The sequence below is a fragment of the Cetorhinus maximus genome, chromosome 5 (genome assembly GCF_964194155.1).
Source record: "Cetorhinus maximus chromosome 5, sCetMax3.hap1.1, whole genome shotgun sequence".
NCBI classification, from domain to species: Eukaryota; Metazoa; Chordata; class Chondrichthyes; order Lamniformes; family Cetorhinidae; genus Cetorhinus; species Cetorhinus maximus.
Genome location: NC_135883.1, coordinates 169,558,225 through 169,584,577, shown reverse-complemented (window position 1 = coordinate 169,584,577; position 26,353 = coordinate 169,558,225). Strand labels below are relative to the sequence as shown.

The following is a 26,353-nucleotide window of genomic DNA, read 5'->3' as shown; positions in this document are numbered from 1 at the left end:
CCTTTCAATGCTTTATTCAGGCTTTCTCAAAACAATGGGTGGAATTTTTTGTGATTGCAAAAGGCTCCAAAAGGCGCACAAACACACACACACACACCCCTCCAGAATCATTCATGGGCTGGCTGTGTGCAGCTGAACTGCTAGTGTGGGGGATGCAGTGGGAGGACTCGTGAAGCCTGCTAATGAAGTTGAAAGGCACCATTAGACATTATTCAGTGAAAGTGCCTGACTCCTTCAGGGGAAGGAGCACCTGGGGGGACTTTGAGGTGCCCAGTTTCCTTCTTGCATTGCTACTGTAGGAACTCACCCATGGCTCCCACAATGGAGTGCAGTTCTGCACACATCTCCGTGTTCTGCTGGACCAGGGTCTCCATGGCATCCACCATTCTCCCCATTGAGATCTCCATAAACACATGTGGGCACCACTTCATCAGACAGCAGGCGGACGCACTCCTCCAACTCACATGTCATTCATGTGAGGGCTTCCAATAGCTCTGCGTGATGTTTCCCCACCTTCTGCTGACTCTCCAAGATTAATTGGAAGGCCAAATCCAGAGGTTCATCATCTGAGTCAGACCTCACAGATGCCACTTCTCCAGCAGTCCACCAAGTGCCGGGGAGCTTGGCTGAATCTGCCTCCTCCTGCTGCGGACTCGTGTTTATGCGGTGGCCATCAGATTGTGAACCCGAGCCTGTTCTAGATCTAGGCCCCACCGAGGTACGTATCAGAGTGCAGGGTGTGGGTAAGCGCTGTGACGGGTCTTCCAGGTTGCTTATTTCCAGCTCTTTAATGGAGAAGGAGTCCTCTTGGCTGGTGGTGAGGACGTGGATGGAGCTGAGGCACTGTCAGGCTGAGGGTGTCGGCTGTTTGGCAGAGATCCCTGTGAACCAAAGTAGAGATAATTAGTGCATGGCAGCAGAGTCAAAAGCAGGAGAGAGAGCACTCATATTTGCGTTGAGCGAGAGATGATGTGGTGTAGGATCCTCACAAGGGTATTTGCCGCCTACCTCACCGTCACCACAGGCATTGTCCACATCCTCATCAGTCAGCGTGATGGAACACTCCTCAAAGTGAGTGAGAGGCCTAATGTGAGCCACTCCACCCCTGGTCTGGGACCTCATCCCCTGCTGATGTGAGTAGGCTTCTCCTGCATGAAAACAGATGGAGAGAATGTGAGCAGGACATATGGCACTGCATGGAATCTTTGTGTCGTGAGCAGAGCCATGGACAGGATGAGGACGCAAGCATATGAGTCGGAGAAAGATGTGAGAGTGTGTGTGAGAGTTAGTGGTGTTGTCCTTTGAGGTGTGAGATCCCTGTGGATGTGTGATGGACTTGTGAGTGTGTGAGTTGAGAGTGATGAGAAGAGTGACTTACCCTGGCAGAACGGAGGAGATCATTCACCCTCTGTGGCACTGGGTGGCTGTCTTCTTTTGCAGGGCATTGGTGCTGACGGTCACTGCCACCAACTCCCAAGCCGGATTGGCGGGCCTCCACGGTGTCCAAAAGATGCTCAAGGGACACGTCATTAAACCTGGGGGCTGCAGTCTTCTTGCCTTTCGGGGCTATGTCCGCAGCAGTGCCGGGCTGGGAGCACTGAGAGGTGTGGACGCGACTGCACTTTAAATATGGCGCCCAGCATGATGAAGTGGCGAGGTGATGGTGTGGCAGGTGAATGGGAACCATCATGTTTCTCCAGAATGCATAATTAATGCAGCTGGACTGGGACAATACGATGTGAAAAGCCATCATTGCGGCCGGCGGGTAAAATGTTGTTTTTCCCGCTTGCTACTGCACTTAGTGCAAATCTGGGATGATTCGCCCAATGAGTCTGGATAAACATGAGTCCTTATTAATTGTCCTCACAGGCACTACTAGGCTTTACAGACTTCACAATATTTAAGCTGTTTACAGGTCTTTTGATGGTGTCTCCCAGCTGCCATCAATCAGGTTGCATGTCCATCAATTAAACTCCATCTCCTGATTCCACACCATAGTTGACTACCTCGCATTGTCCTGGCTTGCAATTCAAGGGTCATTGAAAACAGTAAGAAAAAGGATTTCTGGTAAACAAAATACAACTTCTATTTTAGTAGTGTAGCTTGAAAAGGGAAAATAAAGTTGTAGATCAAACACCAGCTATGAATGGCCAATGTGGAAAACAAGGTCTTCGGAAACCACATCTATATTTAATACTATTAACACTTAATAATAGCTGATTACTATTGATTAATTAATCAAAGAACAATCACACCTAGGTTTAAAACAATGTCTACCAACTATGGTTCACTTAAAAATCAAAAGTGAAGCAGAAATAAAATTACAAAAATTAGTGATTTCTGGCTGTAGGCCTGCAGTACCCATGAATTTCAATGTTGTAGGCCATTCGTTTCAACAATTGGATTGATTGAATCAAACAGCAAGTTCCTTCGGTGGTTCATATCAGGCAGAGTACAGACCCTAGTCAATTCAGTTCTTGCATTACTCCGAGATTGGAGTTGTGGCTGCAGCAGTTGATGGATTCCAGTGAAGAACTACTAGTGAACTATCTCAACCATTGGTTGTCACTGCAGTTCAAGTCGTAACACTGCTCCCTGAGAAGCCTAAGCAGATTTTACTCCTCTTCCTCCTCATTTTCCCAACAACTTGTCCTGCTCTGTTTGGCCAATGCTTGTTCTCCAAGTCATGCTGTATACCAAGATGCCTACTAGTTTACCCATGTCTGGGAGCAACATTTTTTAATGCTGTGGCATGTAGTATTGCTGGAACTCCTTAATTGTTCTTAAGAAGGTGGTGGTGAGTCAACTTCTTGAACTGTCGAGTCTGTCTGGTGTGTGTCAAAGAATAAATCAGCAACTGCAGGTTACTTCAGGAAAAAGTACAATTTATTTAGCACTAAACAGTACAATGGCCATTGGGAGCAGGCCACAATAAATCTGCTCAACGATAAAGCATTCAACAAGCAATATTTATACAATACAATTATGTGACTCCTGCATATTCACACAGTGATCCTATTAACTTGAGTGATCTTATTGACTTGCCCTTCTTTATTCTCTTATAATTATATCTATGTTAGCTAATTGATTTTGTTTACCCATACAGTTTCTTGATTGTCCCTTAGCTCTTCTAACAATGTACTATTCATTCCATGAGACAACATCTGATCCTTTTTCAAAACAAAAATAAAAATACCTGGAAAAACTCAGCAGGTCTGACAGCATCTGCGGAGAGGAACACAGTTAATGTTTCGAGTCCTTATGACTCTTCAACAGAACTAAGGAAAAATAGAAAAGAGGTGAAATATAAGCTGGTTTAAGGTGGGGTGGGGGTGGTGGGACAGGTAGAGCTGGATAGAGGGCCAGTGATAGGTGGAGATTGCCAAAAGATGTCATAGACAAAAGGACAAAGAGGTGTTGAAGGTGGTGATATTATCTAAGGAATGTGCTAATAGGTGACATTAAGGGTAGAAAGCAGGACGAGCAAGGTACAGATAGCCATAGTGGGGGTGGGGGGAAGGGATCGAAATAGGCTAAAAGGTAGAGATAAAACAATGGATGGAAATACATTTAAAAATAATGGAAATAGGTGAGAAAAGAAAAATCTATATAAATTATTGGAAAAAAGAGGGATCGGAAAGGAGGTGCGGATGGAGCTGAGAGTTCATGATCTAAAATTGTTGAACTCAATATTCAGTCCAGAAGGCTGTAAAGTGCCTAGTCGGAAGATGAGGTGTGCTGTTCCTCCAGTTTAATCCTTTTTATCTGAGTCATAATCATGTAACAATCGGGTAGTTATAAATCAACCGTTATCAGTGCATGCAGTTATATCTCACAATAGGTTAGGTAATCGGTAAGTTAACTAAATAATTACATCAGATGCAAGACAGACAGTTTTACAAAGACAGATAGTTTACAAAACAAGTTGCATCAAATTAGAATACAATCAACAGGGAAGTTTTTTTAAAAAAAAACAAGCTGGCCACCATACTTATGTAATTAATCGTGCACAAAGTTAATTTTATTCTGGCTATGCTCTAAGAATACTTTCCTGGTTTTCCCACAAAGCTTACAATTTCATTTTAACATTTATCTGCACACACATAAGGTACAAGTTAAACATAGTCAGAACATTTCATGACTTCCTCCTTTGTGTCTGTTGTGGATTTTGGTAGGCAACGGGACAACTGGCTATTTTCTTAGCTTACTTCCCCTTACCTCTTTATTTCCTATCTTGTAATATTTTCTTTCTCATGTGCTATGTGGTAGGGAGTTCTTGGAATTTGACTGAGCTATGTTAAAGGAACAATGATATACTTCAGTGAGGATAATGTGTGACTTGGAAGAACTTAGAGTTGGTGGTCCAAAACAAAAATAAAAATACCTGGAAAAACTCAGTAGGTCTGACAGCATCTGTGGAGAGGAACACAGTTAACGTTTTGAGTCTGTATGACTCTTCAACAGAACTAAGGAAAAATAGATAAGAGGTGAAATATAAGCTGGTTTAAGGGGGAGGTGGGACAAAGAGGTGTTGAAGGTGGTGATATTATCTAAGGAATGTGCTAATAGGTGACATTAAGGGTAGAAAGCAGGACGAGCAAGGTATAGATAGCCCTAGTGGGGGTGGGGTGGGGGGAAGGGATCGAAATAGGCTTTGCTTTTATCTTAGAGTTGGTGGTGTTACAATATGTTTGCTGCTGCTACATATGAACACATGAACATACAAGTTAGGAGCGGCACAGGCCACTTGGCTGCTCGAGCCTGCTCCGCCATTCATTAAGATCATGGCTGATCTGACTGTAACATCCCACCTACTCCCGATAACCTTTCACTCCCTTGTTTATAAAGAATCTATCTACCTCTGACTTAAAAATATTCAAATATGCTGTTGTTCTTCTCGTTGATTGTGGATGCAGGATTGGAAGATGCTGTCAAAGAAACCTTTGTGAGTTGTTGCAGTGTATCTTTCAGATGGTACATACTGCTACCACAGTGCACCAGTGTTGGAGTGAATGTTTAAGGTGATGGTTGGGTATCAATCAAGCTGGCCATTTTTGCTGTTAGATTGTGTCGGGTTTCTTGAGTGTTGTTGGAGCTGCATTCATCTAGGCAAGTGGAGAGTAATCCATCACATTCCTGACGTGTGCCTTCTAGATAGTGGGCTGGCTTTGGGGAGTCAGGAGGTGAGTTACTCGCCACAGAATTCCCAGCCTTTGACCTGCTCTTCCAGCCATTGTATTTATATGGATAGGCCAATTGAGTTTTTGGTCAATAGTAACCACAAGGATGTTGATGGTGGGGGATTCAGTGATGATAACGCTATAGGACGTTAAGGGGAGATGGGTGGATTGTTTTTTGTTTGGAGATGGTCATTGCCTGGCACATGTAACCCCCAGAGTGGCAAGAATATAACTTACCACTTATCATCCCAAACTTGAAAGCTGTTCTGCTCTTGCTGCATGTGAGTAATTTTGCTAGGGCTCCTTGATGCCACACTCAGTCAAATGCTGCATTGATGTTAAGTGCAATCACTCTCACCTCACCTCAGGAATTGAGCACTTTTGGCCATGTTTGAACCAAGGCTACGAAGAGGTCTGGAGCCAGTTTTTCTTCTGACAGAACACAATAGAGCCATGAGCAGATTATTGCTACATGAATGCTGCTGGATAGCACGATTATTTGTCCTTCCATCATTTTTCTAAAGACTGAGAGTAGACTGATGGGCAGTAAATCGCCAGAAGAGATTCACCCTGCCTTTTGTGGACAGGACTTAACAGATAAATGCCAGCATTGTAGCTGTACTGGCTAGGGCACAGCGAGCACAAATCTTCAGTACTATCCAGTGCCTTCAGCTGTTTCTTGACATGAGGGGCCGTAACTTCCGAGTTCCCAAGTGTCAGATTGCTGGGGGGGGTAGGGGATGGGGGGCAACCCAGAGATGCACTGGGGAATCCCCTTTGGAAGTTCACAGGTAAGGTTTACATGGCAAATGGCCAGAAGCACAAGCTTCCCCTGGACAAATGCCCTGCACTGGGAGCAATCCGAAAACACAATTTAAATCAGAAACTTCCGATGGTTCCGATTGGGTTACACCATTAGTTACCCAGAAAAAATTAAAGTTAAGAATTAAAACTTCTTTTAACTTCTGGGTAACTATTGTACAGACCCAGACCAATCCCCATAGGACTCCCGTAGACCCCATCCCCCGCAACCCTGCAGGGAACTCCCACAAACTCCCAACTTACCCCCACCCCCAAAAGGGTCTCCCCCACCCCACCAACCCCCCAGGGGCCTCTTCCCATCCACCGACTGCCCCACCCATGGGCTCGCCCACCACCTCCCTGAAACCCCTCCCCAGGGGTCTCCTCCCACCCCCATGAACCCCAGGAAACCCCACATGCCCCCTCCCCACAGAAATCCCCCCATCCACATGGGACTCCTCCCACCACCCCCAGAAAGCACGACACCCTCTCTCCCACCCTCCACAGGCCTGAATCAACCCGACCCACCCCACCCCACCGAGGCCTGACAGCCCACCACGAGGCCCGGCACCCCCCTTGACGTCCGACACCCCCCCACAACCTTCTGTGGTAGAGAATTCTACCACCCTCATCTCAGTCCTAAATTGCCCTCCTTGTATCCTGAGGCTGTGACCCCCTTGTTCTAGCCAGAGGATATATCATCCCTGCTTCCAGTCTGTCCATCCCTATCAGAATTTTATACATTTCAACGAGATCATTCTTTTAAACTCCAGTAAATACAGGCTTAGTCAACCCAATCTCTCCTCTTACAACAATCCTGCACTCCCTCTATGGCAAGTATATCCTTTCTTAGGTAAGGAGACCAAAACTTCACACAATACTCCAGTTGTGGTATCACCAAGGCCCTGTACAGCTGCAGTAAGACATCCTTGCTCCTGTCCTCTCACAATGAAAGCCAACATATCATTTACCTTCCGAACTGCTTGCTGACCTGTATGCTTGCTTTCAGTGATTGGTGTACAAGTAGTTTAACTAGTTAAGCTATAAATTTAATACTGTACTTCTAACTCCCCAGGACTACTTAAAAGGACTGCACCGCTTTAGAGAAAAATGGAACCTTAAAACTCGCTAACCAATCATTTACCTACTTAGCTAATTAATAGCTCTTGACTTCAGCTCTCAAGGTCCCACTGTCTCTCACTCCCACTCTCAGACCAGTCCTGGTTCCACAAAAGACAGGGATAGCGCCTCTTCTCCCACTGCACTGAATTTCCTCACTTATCAAATTCCCGGGTCCCATACGCTGCCTTGTAGCAGTCCATCAAGCTATCTTCCATGCTATTTACTCCATGTGTGAGCAATAACCTCTTGTATTTCTACAGGCTGGAATTCCAAAGACCTGGGTTTGGTGCAGCTGGCTAGAGAACCAGTCCCAAACTACTTGCTCAGGACGAAAAAATAGTAAAAATCAGGAACTAAGAATACTGGTCCGAACTGGTCTTGTTTCCCTTAAAACGGAACACCAGTAAAAACTGGGAGATAAGAATACTGGTCTGAACTGTTTTTTCCTTCTGTGTACCTAATTCACTGTGCAGCTGTCACAGGCAGGCAGCTTGTATACCATAGACTAAGGCTGAAAGCAACAAAGGATTAAAATTAAATTAAATGCTCAATGCAGCACTTGACTAGATTTTTGAAAAGAGATCGAACTTTAAAACATTTAGAATTCTCTCAATCACCAAATTTCTGACTTCAGTACTCTGCCGAACATCATTCCATCCAACTGCTATTTACTTCCAATGACCTTCCCTCCAACATAAGGTCAGGAGTGATGGTTTGTTGATGGTTACATAGTGTACAGTACCATTCATGACTCCTCAGATACTGAAGCAGTCCATGCCCACATGCAGTAAGACCATAATAACTGGTTTGGGCTGATAAGTGGCAAGTAACATTTCTGCCACTCTGGGAAGAGCAGGTCAGAGGCTGGAAATTCTGTGGCGAGTAACTCACCTCCTGGCACAATGACGCCATGGGAATTGCCTGGGAAGTTTGAACTTCTGATGGGCAATTCCCCTGCTCCCTAGGGCCCTCTGAGAAAGCCTCTGATTCTGAGTTAGAGTCAGAGACTTTGGTCAGTTCTGATTTATTTACCTGGGCAGTTACCCAAGAAATGTTAGACAGAAAACTCCTGGGTAACTATACAACTGATCCGCCAAATGACCACACTGACCCCTCCCCACCCCCAACCCGCTGACAACCTCCCATGACTTAACCTGACTAGCCCCTGACCTAACAAGCCCTCCCAACTACCCACTCACCCTACTCCTCATCCACCTACCACCCGACCCATCCTGCCACTCTGCCATCTTTTAAATTTATATTATTTGTTCACGGGATGTGGACATTGCTGGTTAGCCTAGCATTTTTATTGCCCATCCCCAATTGCCATTGCGAAATGGTGGTGCGCTACCTTCTTGAACCGCTGCAGTCCATGTGCTGTTAGGGAGGGAGTTCCAGGATTTTAAAAAAATTAATTTATGGGATGTGGGTTTCACTGGCTGGGCCAGCATTTTTACCCAGCAACACTGAAAGAATGGAGATATGGGCAGAATTTTGCCCTTGGTTGGCGGGCGGGCCCCACTGGCCCGGCGGCAGGCGGGCAGCCGAACTCCACCTCCGAAATGGGGCCCGCCGCCATTTTGAGTGGGCGGGCCAATTAAGGCACAGCCAGCGGCCTGCCCGACGGAAAGCGCTATGCGCTTCCTGTGCGGGGGTTGGGGGATTCCCCAACTGTCAAAGTGCACTCTTTCACGCATGCGCGCGAAAGAGCACACTGCTCCCTGAGACTAAGTGCTGTCTCAGGGAGATTACTGACATTCTGAAAAACTTTAAAAATAGAAAAATATGAAAATTATTAACATGTCCCCCTCATGTGACAATGTCACACGAGATGGGAGATGTTAATAAGAAGCACATAAACTTTATAAAAGTTTTTAAAAACGGACATGAAACCTTATCCTGCCAGTGGATGAGGTTTCATGTATTATCAGAAGCCTGCTCGGGCTCCTGGCCTGCCCGCCAGCCTTAAGGTTGGACGGGCAGGGCATTTAACTACCTTAATTATCCTGTCAATGGCCTTAATTGGTTTAAGCTGATTTCGCTGTCCCCCCGCCTTCCTCAATATTTAAATGGACCAGGATGACAACGGGGGTTCCTCCCGACGTCATCCCGCGTCATTTTCCTGTCGGCAAGTGGGCCCCGCCCCCAAATCGCCAACAAGAACATTCATCTGATAGTTCCAAGCCAGGATGGTTTATGTCTTGAAGGAGAATTGCAGGTTGTGGTGTGTCAAAGGAACCTTGGTGAGTTGCTGCAGTGCATCTTGTAGATGGTACACACTGCTGCTACTGTGCATCGATGGTGGAGAGAGTGAATTTTGAAGGTGGTGGATTGGGTGCCAATCAAGTGGGTTGCTTTGTCCTGGATGGTGTTGGCCTTCTTGAGTGTTGTTGGAGTTGCACTCAACAGGCAAATGGAGAGTATTCCATCATGCTCCTGACTTGCGCCATGCAGGTGGTGGACAGGCTCTGGGGAATCAAGAGTTGAGTTACTTGCCGTAGAACTCCCAACCTCTTGACCTGCTCTAATAGCCACAGTATTTATATTGCTGGTCCAGTTAAATTTCTGGTCAATGGTCACCACCAGGATGTTGATAGTGGGGGATTCAGTGATGGTAATGTCATTGAATGTCAAGGGGAAATGGTTGAATTCTCTCTCGTTGGAAATGGTGATTGCCTGGTACTTGCCTGACATGAAAGTTACTTGCCATTTATCAGCCCAAGCTTAAACATTGTCCAGGTCTTGATGCATTTGGACATGGACTGCTTCAGTATCCGAGGTGTTGCGAATGGTGCTGAACATTGTGAAATTATCAGCGACTATCCCCACTTCTCACTTTATGATGGAAGGGAGGTCATTGATGAAGCAGCTGAAGATGTTTGGGCCCAGAACACTATCCTGAGGAACTCCTGCAGTGATGCCCTTTCTTTAAAGTTCATTCATGGGATGTGGGCGTCACTGGCTAGGCCAGAATTTATTGCCCATCCCTAATTGCCCTTGAGAAGGTGGTGGTGAGCTGAGAAGATTGACCTCCATCTCCCTTCATGCTAGATATGACTCCAACCAGTAGATAGTTTCGCCCTGATTTTCATTGACTCCAGTTTGGCTAGGGCTCCTTGATGCCACACTCGGTCAAATGCTGCTTTAAGGCCAAGGGCAGCCAGTTTCATCTCACCTCACCTCTTGAATTCAGCTCTTTTTTCCATGTTGGAACTGAGGTTATAATGAGGCCAGGAGCTGAGTCGACTTGATGTAACCCAAACTGAGCATCAGTGAGCAGGTTATTGCTGAGTAAGTGCCGTTCCACTTTAATGATGATGGAGAGTAGACTGATGTGGTGGTAATTGACTGGGTTGGATTTGTCCTGCTTTTTGTGTAGAGGACATACCTGGGCCATTTTCCACATAGCTGATAGATGTCAGTGTTGTAGCTGCACTGGAACTGCTTAGCTCGGGGCACAGCAAGTTCTGGAGCACAAGTCTTCGGTACTTTATAAAAATAATTTGTGGGATGTGCGCTTCGCTGGCTGGGCCAGCATTATTGCCCATCTATAGTTGCCCTTGAGAAGGTGGTGGTGAGCTGCTTTCTTGAACTGCTGCAGTCCATGTGGTGTAGGTGCACGCACAGTGCTGTTAGGAAGGGATTTCCAGGACTTTGACCCAGTGACAGTGAAGGAACAGTAATATATTTCCAAGTCAGGATGGAGAATGACTTGGAGGGGAACTTCCAGGTGGTGGTGTTCCCACCTATCTGCTGCCCTTGTCCTTCTAGATGGTAGTGGTCATGGGTTTGCAAGGTGCTGTCTCAGGAGCCTTGGTGAGTTCCTGCAGTGCATCTTGCCCGACAACTTGTGAGTGTGGAACTGAGCCACAGACAATACAACATCTCTTGCAATGCCTATCACTAGAGGAACCCTGCACTGTTGCAGATCTTGCCGAATTCAACAACAAGGCGCAAAAATGTGTCCACTTCTGGCTGGGCCATGTATAGACTGTCCGTGGACACGATGAAAAAAAAATCTTGTACATGGTACACACTGCTGCTATTGTGCGTTGGTGGTGGAGGGAGTGAATGTTTGTGGATATGGTGCCAATCAAGCAGGCTGCTTTGTCCTGGAAGGTATCAAGCTTCTTGAGTGTTGTGGGAACTGAAGGACAAGGGCAACAGATCGATGGGAACACCACCACCTGGAAGTTCCCCTCCAAGCCACTCACCATCCTGACTTGGAAATGTATGGCTGTTCCTTCACTGTCGCTGGGTCAAAATCCTGGAACTCCCTTCCTAACAGCACTGTGGGTGTACCTACACCACATGAACTGCAGCGGTTCAAGAAAGCAGCTCACCATCACTTTCTCAAGGGCAACTCGGGATGGGCAATAAATACTGACCCAGCCAGTGAACCCCACATCCTGTGAATGAATAAAAAAAATTAAGAAGCAGAACCTCAAAGGTAATAATCTTATTACCTGAGCCATGTGCAAATTGGCATGGGGCAAATAAGATTAGAGAGATGAATGCATGGCTCAAAGACTGGTGTGGGAGAAGTGGGTTCCAGTTTGTGGGGCACTGGCACCAGTACCGGGGAAAGTGGGGATTGTACTGTTGGGACAGTCTACACCTGAACCTTGCTGGGATTAGTGTCCTTGTGAACTGAGTAACTAGGGATGTAGAGAGGGCTTTAAGCTAAACTAGGTGGGGGTGTGGTGAGGGATCAAGCTTGGGTAGATGTGGCAAATCAAGGTGTAGATTCAAGGCAGGAGATCATAATAGTAATATGGGAAATGAGGAGCATCGAATAGCAGGAAGGGGCAGGGAGGTAAAACCTAAGAATACACTAATAGTCAAGGCTAGATGTAACAAAGATAACAAAAAGACAAAACAAAAGGCTCTGTATCTGAATGTGCATAGCATTTATAACAAAGTAAATGAATTGATAACGCATATTGAAGTTAATAACAATAATCTGGTAGCCATAACGGAGACATGGCTGCAGGATGCCAAGGATTGGGTCCTGAATATTGAGGGGTATGTGACATTCAAGAAGAATATGAAGGTAGGTAAAGATGGAGAGGTAGTACTGTTGATCAAGGGTGGCATTGGTGCAATAGTTAGAGATGACCTTCATTCAGGAGAGCAGGATTAAGGATCGGTTTGGGTGGAGATGAGGAATTGTAGGGGAAAGAAGTCACTAATGGGAATGGTCTACAGACCCCCTAACAGTAGCCACAATTTAGGACAAAGTATACATGCAAAAATATTGGCTGGAATTTTCTTCCCTTGTTGGCGCCGGGCACCATGGTGGGCATAAGTGGACAATACAGCGAGAAGGCCAAAAATTGATTTTACAATGTTGTGCTATCAGTTTGCGATCGTCCGCTCCACCTATTAATGGCAGGCCGCATTTCCCGTCGCCATTTTAATACATTGGCATCTTGATGGCCAACATTTTGGGTGTAGCATTGGCACTGACCACCTCTGCCACTGCCTCCTAAGCCGAAGTGGTGAGACTCGATCCAGGACAAAGCAGCCCGCTTGATTGGCACCACATCCACAAACGTTTAGTCCCTCCACCACTGATGCACAATAGCAGCAGTGTGAACCATCTACAAGATGCATTGCAGGAATTCAACAGGCTCCTTAGACAGCACCTTCCAAATCCACGACCACTACCACCTAGAAGGACAAGGGCTGCAGATAGATGGAAACACAACCACCTGGAGGTTGCCCTCCAGGTAACTCACCATCCTGACTTAGAAATTTATCACCGTTCCTTCACTGTCACTGAGTCAAAACCCTGGAACTCCCCTCCTAGCAGCACTGTGGGTGTGCCTGCACCACATGGATTGCAGCGGTTCGAGAGGGTTGCTCGCCACCACCTTCTTGAGGGCAGTTGGGGATGGGCGGTGGATGTTGGCCCAGCCAGCGAAGCCCACATCCCATGAATGATTAAAAAAATATAAGGCTGCTTAGTAAGATAAGAGCCCATGGTGTTGGGGTAGTATATTAGCATGGATCGAGGACTAACTATTAGTAGACAGAGTTGGGATAGGGGGCGCATTTTCAGGATGGCACCCTGTAACTAGGGGAGTGCAACAAGGATCAGTGCTGGGGTCACAATTATTTGGATGAGGGAAGTGAATGTACTATCGCCAAGTTTGCGGATAACACAAAAATAGGTGGGAAGGCAAGTGGTGAGGGTCACACGAGTCTACGGAGGGATATGGACAGGTTAAGTGAGTGGGCAGAAATGTGGCAGATGGAATATAATGTTGGAAAATGTGAGGTTATGCACTTTGGCAGGAAGAATTAGGAGTTGAATATTATTTAAATAGAGAAAGACTGAAGAAAGCTGCATCTGATGTAAGTATGTTTAAATGCATTGAGAATTAGTTAACAGACAGGAAACAGAGTAGGAATGAATGGGTCTTTTTCAGAGTGGCAGGTGGTGACTAGTGGGGTACCGCAGGATCGGTGCTTGGGTGCCAGCTATTCACAGTGTATATCAATGATTTGGATGAGGGAACCGACATGAATCTTGGTGGAAATGTGAGAGGTGAATAGGGTATTAAGAGATTTCAGGGCAATTGGGACCGGTTGAGTGAGTGGGCAAATACGTGGCAGATGCAGTATGATGTGGATAGATGCGAAGTTGTTCACTTCAGTAGGAAAAACAGAATGGCAGAGTATTATTTAAATGATGATAGATTGGGAAATGTTGATGTATAGGGGGACCTGGGTGTCCTTGTACACCAATCACTGAGGGCGAGCATGCAGGTGCAGCAAGCAGTTGGGGTGACAAATGGTATGTTGGTCTCTATTGCGAGAGGACGTGAGTACAGGAGCAAGGATGTCTTACTGCAGCTGTACAGGGCCTTGGTGAGACCAACCTGGGGTACTGCTTGCAGTTTTGATCTCCTTACCTAAGAAAGGATATACTTGCCATAGAGGGCATAGTGCTGCGAAGGCTCACCAGACCAATTCCTGGGATGGTAGGATTGTCATATGAGGAGAGATTGGGCTGACTAGGCCTGTGTTTACTGGAGTTTAGAAAAATGAGAGGGGAGCTCATTGAAACATATAAAAATTCTGACAGGGATGGACAGACTGGATGCAGGGATGATGTTTCCTCTGGCTGGGGGATCTAGAACAAGGGGTGTCACAGTCTCAGCTTACGGGGTAGGCCATTTAGGACTGCGATAAGGAGAAACTTCTTCACTCAGAGTGGTAAACCTGTGGAATTAGGGATGGGCAATAAATGCTGGCCTAGCCAGCGATGCTCACATCCCATGAATGAATAAAAAAAAGCACACAGAGATTTGGGGGTCCTTGTGCATGAATCCCAAAAAGCTAGCATACAAGTTCAGCAGGTATAGGTAAGGCAAATGGAATGTTGGCCTTTATTGCAAAGGGAATGGTGTATAAAAATAAGGAAGTCTTGCTAAAACTATACAAGGCACTAGTTAGACCACACCTAGAATACTGTGAACAGTTTTGGTCCTCTTATGTAAGGAAAGTTTTTTTTTAATATTTGGGCATCACTGGCTTGGCCAGCACCAATTGCCCTTGCTCAGAGGGCAATTAAGAGTCAACCACATTGCTGTGGGTCTGGGGTCACATGTTGGCCAGACAAGGATGTCAGGTTTCCTTCCTTAAAGGACATTAGTGAACCAGGTGGGTTTTTATGACAATCAACAATGGTTTCATTGTCATCATTAGACTATTTTTATTGAATTCAAATTCCACCATCTGCCATAGTGGGATTTGAACCCAGGTCCCCAGAATGTTAACCCCTGGGTTTCTAGATTACCAGTCTAGTGACAATACCACTATTCCACTGCCAAGATATACTGGCATTGGAGCAGTCCAGAGAAGGACTAGGTTGATCCTGGGGTTGGAGGGATTTTCTTATGAGGAAAGGTTGACTTGGTTGGGCCTGTACTCATTGGAGTTTAGAAGAATGAGGGCGACCTTATTAAAACATGTAAGATTCTTAGGGGGGCGGACAGGATAGATGCTGAGAGGTTATTTCCCCTTGTGGGAGAGTCTCGGACCAGAGGGCATAATCTCAGAGTATGGGGGTGCACACTTAAAACAGAGATGAGGAGGAATTTCTTCATGGGTAGTGAACCTGGAATTGTTTACCGTAGAGACTGAGTTAAGTATATTCAAGGCTGAGATAGACAGATTTTTAATCGGTACGGGAATCAAGGGTTCTGGAGAAAAGGCAGGAAAGTGGAGTCGAGGATTATCAGATCAGCCATGATTTCATTGAATGGCAGAGCAGACTCGATGGGCCGAATGGCCTACTGCTCCTATGTATTGTGGTCTTATGATCTAATGGGCCTTCTGCGGCCAGAGTGAGGGTAGAGGCCTCCACGGAGTCCAGAAGATGTCCAAGGGGTGTGTCACTGCACTCTTCTTGGCTTTTTGGGCCATGTCTTCAGTGTTGCCCTCCTGGGCTGCAAGCATTGAGAAGTGTGCATGCAGCTACAGTTTAAGTATGGCGCCCTGCAAGAGGAAGTGATGAGGTAACGGCATGGTGGGCAAATCAGAAGCTGCCCACCAGCAAGACGACGTGTTTCCTGTTGCTGCATAATGAATGAGGCTGGAATGGGATGATATGGCGCAAAATGTCGCCATTCCGGCTGGCAGGTATAATGTCCTTTTTCCAGCCCGCTACCTCACTTAGTGCAAATCTGTGACAATTCTATCCTTGGTATTGTATAATGTGACAGGATTAAGCAATGACCTCAGAATGAAGGCACCCATAGGTAGCGCAACAACAATATGATTGAATTTTACATCCAGTCTGAAAGGGAGAAGAGTGGGTCTAAGACTAATATCTTAAATAAGGGCAGCTATGTGGGCATGAAAGCTGAGCTAGCTGAAGTGAGCTGGTATACTAGGCTAGGGGATAGATCAATAGAGGAGCAGTGGCAGACATTTAAGGGGATACTTCAGAATACTCAGAATAAGTATATTCCTACTAGAAAGAAAAATTCTAAATGGAGGACCCACCATCTATGGTTAACTAAAGAAGTTAAGAAAAGCATCAAACTTAAAGAAAAAGCATACAAAGGTGAGTGGCAGGTCAGATGATTGGTCAGAATATAAAGAATGGCAGGGAATGGCTAAAAGGTTAATCAGAAGTAAGAAATTAGAGTATGAGAGGAAGCAGCTAGAGATGTAAAAACGGATAGTAAGAATTTATGCAGGTATTTAAAAAGGAAAAGAGTAAGTAAAGTGAGCATTGGTTCTCTAGAGAGTAAGCATGGGGAGTTAATATTAGATAATAAGGAAATAGCAGATGAAATGAACAAATATTTTGTTTCTGTCTGCACTATCGAGGATACAAAAAACATTCCAGTAATAGCTGTAAATTAGGAGGTGGGACGGAAAGGGAAACTTGGTGAAATTACAATCACTAGAAAGCGGTACTGAGTAAATTGATGGAGCTGCGGGTTGACAAGTCTCTGGATCCTGATGGACTTCATCCTAGGGTTTTGAAAGAGGTGGCTAATGAGGTAGAAGATGCATAGGTGTTAATTTTCCAAAATTCACTAGATTCTGGAAAGGTTCCATCAGACTGGAAATTATCAAATATAACCCCTCTATTCAAGAAGGGAGGGAGGCAGAAAACAGGAAATTATAGGCCAGTTAGCTTGACGTGTGTCACAGGGAAGGTGTTGGTATCAATCATTAAGGAGGTTATAGCTGAGCACCTAGAGAAACTCAAGGTAATTGGGAAGAGTCAGCATGGTTTTGTGAAAGGGGAATCACGTTTAACCAATTTATGGGAGTTCTTGGAAGGAGTAACATGTGCTGTGGATAAAGGGGAGCCTTTAGACATGCTGTCCTTGGATTTCCAGAAGGCATTTGATAAGGTGCCACATCAAATTTTATTGCAGAAAATAAAAGCTCATGGTGTAGGGGGTATCATATCAGCATGGATAGAAGATTGGCTGGCTGACAGAAAACAGAGGGAAAAACATTCCATTTCCCCCCCCCGTTGGGGTGGAAATGCGGGAACAAGTGCGGGCGGGCACGCCTCCGATTGGCGCCCCTGATTGGGAATGCGCTGCCATTTTATGTGGACGGGCCAATTAAGGCCCGCCCAGCGTGATGTCCGCCAGGAAGCGCTATGTGCTCCCTGTGTGGGCGGGGGCAGATTCCCTCAGCCGGGTGTGTGCTCTTTCGCGCACACGCGCGAAAGAGCACACAGATCTCCCTGAGGCTAAGTGCTGCCTCAGGGAAATTGGCTCCAATTTAAAACTTTTAATAAACATGTTCAAAAATTTTCCTTGCCATGTCCCCTCATGTGACACTGTCACATGAGTTGGGACATGTCCATAAGTTTTATTGAAACCTTTCTTAAAAATTTAAATACCCTCATGAAACCTCATCCTGCTCGTAGATGAGGTTTCATGCTTTTTCCGAGGCCCGCCTGGGCTCCCGGCCTGCCCACCAACCTTACGGTTGGACAGGCAGGGCCATCAATTAGGTTAATTAGTTTTTTAATGGCCTTAATAGGCTGTTGACAGTTCGGCGGGCACCTAGCCGATTTGGCTGTGGGCCCGCTGAACTGAAAATCTAAATGATGCGGGGTGACATCGGGACGCATGCCCAATGTATCCCCGCATCATTTTACGCATTGGCGAGTGGGCCCTGCCCCCGCTCGCTAACCGTAAAAACCTGCCCAGAGAGTATGCATAAATTAGTCTTTTTCTGATGGCAGGATGTGACGAGTGGGCCTCAACTTTTTACAATTTGTATCAGTGACTTAGATGAGGGGAGTGAAGGCATGATAGCTAAATTCACAGATGACACAAAGATAAGTCGGAATGTACGTTGTGAAGAGGACATAAGGAGATTGCAGATAGTTTGAGTAAGAGGCCAAAAATATGGCAGATGGAGTATAATGTGGGAAAATGTGAAGTTATTCACTTTGGCAAGAGGAATAAAAAAGCAGAGTATTACTTAAATAGAGAATGGCTGCAGAATTCCGAGCTGCAGAGGGATCTAGGTGTTCTAATATATGGGTCACAAAAAGTTAATATGCAGATACAGCAAGTAATTAAGAAGGCTAATGGAATGATACCCTTTATTGTGAGAGGAATTGGACATAAAAGTAGGAACGTTATGCTTCAGTTATACAGGGCATTGGTGAGACCGCACCTCGAATACTGTGTGCACTTTGGTCTCCTTATATAAGGGAGGGTATAAATGCATTGGAGACAGTTCAGAGAAGGTTTACTAGATTGATACCTGGAATGAGTGGGATGTCTTATGAGGAAAGGTTGGACAGACTAGTTTCCACTGGAGTTTAGAAGAGTGAGGGGTGACTTGATTGAAGTATATAAGATCCTGAATAGTATTGACAAGGTGGACGTGGAAAGGATGTTTCCTCTTGTGGGTGAGTCTAGACCTAGGGGGCACTGTTTTAAATTAAGGATTACCCTTATAGGACAGAGAGGAGGAGAAACTTTTTTTTTTCTCAGAGGGTTGTGCGACTTTGGAATTCTGCCTCAGAAGGTGGTGGAGGTGGGGGGTCATTGAATATTTTTATGGCGGAGGGAGATAGATTTTTGTTAGGCAAGAGAATCAAACGTTATCGGGGTAGATGGGAATGTGGAATTCAAAACACAAATAGATTAACCATGATCTTATTGAATGGCAGAGCAGGCTCGAGGGACCAAATGGCCTACTTCTGCTCCTATTTTGTATGTTTGTATGTAATCTTTTCTTATAAGATAACACCTTCATCCTAGGAATCAAATAAGTAAACCTTCTCTGAACTGCTTCTGATGCAATTCTATCCTGTTTTAAGTAAGGAGACCAAAGCTGTTCACAGTATTCCAAATGCTGTTTAACCAAGGCTGTTGTCCAGGTGTACCAACACCACCCTACTTTGATACTCGATCCCCCTTGCAATAAACAACAACATTTGTTCTAGATTTCCAGCATCTGCAGTATTTTGCTTTTGTCAGACCTGCTGAGTTTTTCCAGGTATTTTTGTTTTTGTACAACATTCCATTGCTTTCCTAATCTTGTTGAACCTGTATGCCAACTTTTTGTGATCATGTACCAGGACAGCCAGATACTTTGTAACAAAGAGTCTCTCTCCATTCAAATAATTTGCTGCTTTTCCTGATGCCAGGGTTGTTAATGCTATACCACTTTTCAAGAACAAGTCGAGGGGTAAACCAGAAAACTACTGGCTAGCAGCTTAATGTTGGTACTGGAGGAGTTATTTGAAACCAATATCAGGAACTAAATTAACTTTTATTTCAAATGGCTTGGATTGATTAAGGTGGGCCAGTATCCATTTGAGAAAGTAAATCATTGCTGACTCATTTGATTGAATTCTTTGAGATAACAAAGAAGGTTGATCAAGGTCAGACAGCATTGTTATCTGTATGGCCTTTGAGAAGGCATTCAATGAAATGCCTCTCAGGTGATTTGTTAAGATGATGAATGCCCTGGAATTAAGAGTAAAGTAGTGATATGGATACCAAATTGACACAGTGACTTGAAGCAGAAGGTAGTGGTTGTACATTTTCAAGACTGGGAAGTGGATTGCAGTGGTTATCTCAAGTGATAATTTTGGGTCCATTGCTGTTTTCAATTCTCAAAAAAATCAGATGGAGGAGCAGACTTATGAGGTTTGAAGATGATACAAAACTTGGCTTGCATGGATATTGATGAGAATAGCTGTAGACTTCAGGATGACAAAGACAGGATGGTGATGGTATTCAATACAAATATGTGTGAATTTATGCACTTTGGGAGTATTAAAATAGAAAGACATTACGCTATAGATGTTGTGATTTTGAGAGGTGAAGATGAGCCGAGAGACCTTGGTGTCCATAGAGGCAAATCCTTAAAGGTGGTGATATCAGTTAATAAGGTAGTTAAAAAGCATATTGATTACTTGGGTTTATAAATAGAAGCATAGAGTATAAAAGATTAGGAACTTCAGTTATGGGGAGAGATTGAAAACGTTAGGACTTCAAACAGGTAAGATTAAGAGGTGACCTAATAGAGGTTTTCAAGATGATGAGAGGCCTTGGTAGAGTAGAGGGAGAAAAGCTATTAACTTTGGTGAGTGGGTCAATAACCAAAGGTCATAGATTTAAAGTCTTTGGGGGAAAAATAAGATTTCTTTTTCATTCAGAGAGCTGTCAGGACCCAAATACTCAATCTGAAAAAGTGGTGAAAGCTGACTCCATAAATAATGTTAAAAGGGAGTTGGACCAGTATGTGAGGAGGAGGAAGTTGAAGGGCTATGGACAAAAAATAGGAATGCAACAACAAGCAAGACAGCTCATTCAAAGAGCCAGCACAAGCATGGTGGGTCTAAAGGCCTTCTGGCTAAGAGTTTCGGACATTCAGTGATTACTGAATTGTGACTGTTTTTAAACAAATATACCTATTTGAAGTACATCTACCTGCATTGTGTTAGCGCATGTAAACAGCTCTCTTTTGAAACTCACACTGTGGCTAAAAGTGTTGCTGTAGCCATACCTATGACTCATCAACAATTTCTATTGGAGAACACTGCGAGAGGCCACCAGCAGATTTCACCAAGAATTTCCTTAGGGATTCTCCTGCTTTAATGGAGATTGAACAAAAACCTATTTGACACGTTTAATAAGATTTTCATTAAATTTCAGTCAAAGTTATGGCATTCAAGCAGGCAAAACCCTAAAGAAATTGTTGGTAACTTTTTGCAAAGGTATAACAATGCTGTATGTCATTTCAAAGATATTCCAAGCCATAAAGGCAGAATTAAAATGTAGAGTTGTCACTTAGTGTGAGGAATAATTTTGTAATGTGCAATAAAGTCCAGAAGAATCAGATTTTTTACAGCACTCCCATTATCAACATGCAGTATATGCTTTAACCCTAGCAATTTCTACACTGTTAATATTTTCAACGCTGGTGTATCAACTGTGCACACATTAATGCTGTAATTATGCTTACTGCATTCTGCCCTAATTCCATAATCAGATCAGAAGGAATGAATGAACCAAACTTCTATGCTATTAAAGTGGAAGGCAGTTTTAAGGTTACCTCAATGTAATCTGGTATTGTCACTGCGTGGAGTGTTGAAGACATTCCCATAGCAAACCTTAATTTCAGTAAGCAAATACAAAAAAAAATGAAACTTTTGTGAGGCAGATCAGTTTTTAACCAGACAGAACACATTGCAGGTCTTTCCAAGCTCATGGAGGCAACTGAATCAGTCGCTCTTCTCGCAAAAGAACTAGCAGGGAAAGAAAAGGAACTGGCAGTGGCATCACGTAATGCTGATAAGGTTTGTATGTAATTTACTTTTATAATTACCTTTACTTAAAACAAGCTAGTATAGTCAACTAAAGGCAGCCAATTCCAGTCAACTCATTGGATAATCTGTAAAAAGGTGTATTAGACTTATAAGTAAATTAAATGAGAAATTAAATTCACATATCCTAAATAATAATACAATAAAAATACGAAATATAGGGTAGAATTCTCATTTTGGTGTCGGGTCCCCAGTGTTGGGATCAACATTGAAAATCCAGCCTTTGGTCTCCAGTTGCTAGAGCAGGTAACCAGCATTCTAGAATCAATTTGAGGACCCTGGCGCACACACCCAGCCCCCATATCTACAGGTCCGACCCAGCACCATGTCAGAAATAGTCACCCAACACGATTTTTGAAGAAATAGCCAAATAATGGGCAGAGGGTGTGCTCTTGGTCCAGTTATGGATGGCGTCTGGGCTTCTGATGCTGGAGAGACAGTAGGTGCTGCAGCCTGGCAAGGCAGGTAAGAGAGGTGCCCTTTCAGCACTTTTTAACAAACATTTAAAAAAGAAATGGCCACATTTGCCAGTCTACCCATGTGCAGAGGGAATCCCTCCACAGTGCGACCTGTAGATATAAGGGCTGGGTGTGTGACAGAGACCTCAAATTGACTCTGGAGTGCTGGTTCCTTGCCTTAGCATCTGGAGACCAAGGCCTGGATTTTCAGCGGGTTGACTTAGGAGTCCACAAAAAATGATGGGCGAGACTTGATTCCAGGATTTCCGACTCCATTCCTGGACTGTCTAATCTTCAGGAGCGCCTTTAAAGGGTGCGTGCTACTTCATGTAAGAAGCCCACATTGGGCAATCCCGACTGATAGGCATCTCCTACCCCTCTGTAATTTTCATGGAGTCCAGCTAGGTTTTTAAAATGTCATGACTAAGACGGGTTGTGAACCCTACTGTGCATGAAGGAGACCTTTTAAAATCTGAGTTCAATAGGCCCTTCATACCCCTATGCTAAGTTCTACACCCCATCCACCCGCATGCCCCCTATGCCAAGACCTGCCCTTCCTCCCACCCTTTCAGACCCCTCATGGCACCTATGCAAAGCTTTTCCATTGTACCCAACCCCTCAGGCCACTTATGTCCCTTATGTCTAGCACTGCTCTTCCATGCACCCTCTAAGGCCCCCCATGCCCCCACGCCAAGCTGTGGCAAAATTGATTGCAGACATCAGAGAACCTGTCCTATCATCAAATAATGTTTCCTGTGTGCAGCAGGTGTTCTGGACAGCTATTAAATTACAAACACTAATGTGTTAATTGGTTCTAGAAAGTATACAGTCGGTCAATGGGCATGGAGGTGCCAAAGCTTGACATAAGCAGCATGAGGGGGCATAGTGGGTGGGTGAAAAGGCAGAACTTGGCATAGGAGACATGAAGGGCCTGAAGAGGTGGGTGGGGACCATGAGGTGGCATGGATGGATCATTGGGAGTGTTTGGAGGATGAAGGGAGTGTGAGGGATGAGGGATGGAGGGCCTTTTTTCTCACTGGGATAAAGTCTCACGACACCAAAGTGAGCCTTTTAAACAACCCGCTTCGACACCCCGCAGCCCCCTGTGGCTGTCTTCCCACTTCTTGCCAGCTCAGTTGGCCCAATGCCAGCTTGCACTTGTCACCCAACAATGAAGATCCCACCTTGGTGGCCATTTTCTCCCGTGGTGAGTGGGCTGAGCCAGGAATTTTCCCGACTCCCCCTACCCAGTTCAATGTTAAACATCCAGGCCTGTGTCCAGGCATCTGGCAGGCTCTGGATGTTCTGGAGGGAGCTGAAGGCCAACTGGAAAATTCCTCTCAATTATTTTAATAAGATACTTACTGTTTGCAGGGAAGTAACCATCTTCCCTGCCCAACCCGCCCCCTTAACAATGGCCTACGCTGAAAAATTCCAGGCCACCCTACTTGCATTCTCAGCTTCCAAAACTAGTCTGTAATTTAATGAATCTGTCTTGTCACTTTCTTACCATTTTATATTCAGTAATAAATTGCAGGCTGTCAAATTTGAATAATCAAAATCACAAATCCTGGAATTCCATTTATTTCAAAAAATGACACAATAAGTTAAAAATACAATAAAATTATTTTTGCAGATTTTGAGGAATGATAGACTGCTTTGACATTGTGTGATCAATCATTTGTGCTACCCTTAGATATTTCCAGAAGCGAAAGCTATGATTTTTTAAAAATACTGTTATTGGTGTGTAAATTGGCCAGCAGCTTGTGAGGAAGTGTGTCATGGAAATTCAAGAAAGGAGGGAAGGAGAAAACGGGAAACTATAGGCCAGTTAGCATAACTTCTGTTATTGGGAAAATTGCTGGAATCCATTATTAACATTGAGATAAAAATAATAGTGTCAACATGGTTTTATGGAAGGGAATTTATGTTTGACAAATTTATTAGAGCTTTTTTGAGGATTTAACAAGCAGGGTGAATAAAGGGGAATCAATTTATGTGGTGTTTTTGGATTTCCAAAAGGCATTTGATAAGATGCCACATAAAAGGTTATTGCACAAGTCAAGAGTTCGTTGTGTTGGCCTTATATTTTAGCAAGGATCTAAGATTGACTAACTAACAGGAAGCAGAGAGTTGGGATAAATGGGTCATTTTCAGGTTGTCAGACTGTGCCTAGTGGAGTGCCACAGCGATTAGTGCTGGGCCCTCAGCTATTTACAATCTATAATAATGACTTGGATGAAGGGACAGAGTATATTGTAGTCAAATGTACTGATGATAGAAAGATAGTTTCTGAAGAAAGGTCCTTGATCTGAAACATTGGGCTGTATTTTCACCGAGTCAGGATGATTTTTGGGAGTGCCTTTAAAGGGTGCGGGTTGGTTCATGTCACTCCAGACCTGCCCAATTCCATTTTAGAGATAGGCATGTCCTACTCCTGTAATTTTCATGGAGTCAGGCCAGGTTTTTAAAGAGTCGTGGTTCATGGCCTCTCAGTGGAGTCGTAAACCCTGGTATGCATGAGGGGACCTTTTAAAAGGTGAATTCAAAAGATTTTCCTCATGCCCCTTATGTCAAGCTATGGCACTCCACTTACCCCCATGCCCCCTCATGCCCCCGTATCACCCTATGCTTCTCCACCCATCCCCCCCATGGCCCCTCTTGTCCTCTATGCCAAGTTATGGTGCTACCATGTCCATTGACCCACTGTATAGAGCCAATATCCATAGTGATAGTAGAATACATTAAAAAAAAGCTTTAAAAAAGTTATCCACTCATTACCTTTCATTATGTTAAAAAAAAGTAATTCCACTACAGGGTCAAAGTGCCAAATTTCCAGACCCTCTGTCATATCAGTAACAGAAACCACAAGCCTTTGAAACCATTTAACCTTGTGTAAATAAACATGGTGAAATTAACTGCAGAGTTCAGAGAGCCAGAGCTGTTACTCAAACAATGTTTTCCCTGCGACACAGCTATTTCAACAGGAGTAATGCATGTCTGGACTCTTAGCCAAGCATACATAATGAGCTTTGGCTGACAGCCCAGACATCCATTACTCTTTCTGAAACAGCTACACTCCAGGCTAAACATTGCTTGATTGTCAGCTCTGGCTCTCTGATCTCTGTAGTCAATTTCATAATGTTTATTTACACAAGTTTAAGTGGTTTCAAAGACTTGTGGTTTCTGTTATTGAAACTTTAAATGGTCTGGATGATTGAAACTTTTATAGCTCTGTAGTGAAATGGTCTTTCTTAACATAGTAGAAAGTAATTATTGACATTTTAAAAACTTTCCTTTGACATTCTACTGCCACTATAGGTTTCATTGGTTATATTAAGCTTATAGAAGTGCCACAGCTTGGTACAGGGAGCATGCGGAGCCATGGGAAGTGCTTGGATGGGCGTAGGGTGGCATAGGGTGTATGAGGTGCCCTGGGGCATTGGCAGAGTGCCATAACTTGGCATAAGGGTATGAGGTGCTATAAGGGTGTCATAAGATGGCATGGATGGAGCCGCAGAAGGAAAATATGTTAAAAACTGGGAAAGAAGAGTACCGGTCTGAACTGGTCTTGTATACCTCAAAATGGAACACCAGTAAAAACTGGGAAATGAGAATACAGGTCCGAGCTGTTTCTTCCTTCTGGGGCCTAAAGAATGTGTGGGGGTCGAGGTGATGTGAGAGCTGGAGGGCCTTTCTGCTTTTATTTTAACTGGGCAAAGTCCCACAGCATCGAGGAGGGCCTTTTAAACAGCCTGCCCTGGCATCCAGCAGGCCCCGTGACTGCCTTTGACCCCTTCCCTGGGTCAGCTGGCCCAAATCCAGCCTGCACCCACCTCCAGCAATGAAGGTCAAGCCTTTACAGGCGCTTTCTCCTAAGGCAGGTGGTCCAAGCCAGGAATTTTCCCAACTCCTGCTACCCACCTCGATGATGAAAACCCAGGCTGCTAACTCTTGTTTCTCTCTCCACAGATGCAGCCAGACTTGCTGAGTATTTCCAGAGATTTCTGTTTTTAGTTCAGATATCTGACAGTCACAGTATTCTGTTTTAGTTTTAGTATCCTCACAATGATATGTTGCAGGTTCTAGGAGAGGTGACAGTGAGTGCACAAGCAGCAGAGCTGGTCAAGAATGAAGTCCTGGTAGTGAAAGATAAGGCCCAGAAAATTGTGGAAGAAATCGAAATGGATAAAAACTTTGCAGAGGGCAAGCTGATAGCTGCGAAACCAGCACTAGAAGCTGCAGAGGCTGCTCTCAATGTGAGTACCTTGATTAATTGATACAGGAGCAATTACAAGGACCATCTAATAGAATCAGAGAATGACTGCTTACATTAAAGGAGGCCATTCAACCCATTGTGGTCATGCTGACTCTCTACAAGAACACATCAGCTAGTCCCAGAACCAACCATCCACCCCTCCCCACCAGTTTTCCCCATAGCCCTGCAT

General features: G+C 44.6%; 1 protein-coding gene across 1 annotated transcript in view; it reads left to right on the top strand.

Moving 5' to 3' along the window:
• The window catches only part of LOC144681152 (dynein axonemal heavy chain 8-like), a 1,929,890-nt gene that overhangs the window by 1,498,601 nt on the left and 404,936 nt on the right, over nucleotides 1-26,353 (top strand). The window contains exons 64-65 of the mRNA XM_078542879.1: nucleotides 21,317-21,420; nucleotides 25,988-26,164. Coding sequence (XP_078399005.1) covers nucleotides 21,317-21,420; nucleotides 25,988-26,164 — 281 coding nt within the window. The remainder of the gene's footprint in view (nucleotides 1-21,316; nucleotides 21,421-25,987; nucleotides 26,165-26,353) is intronic.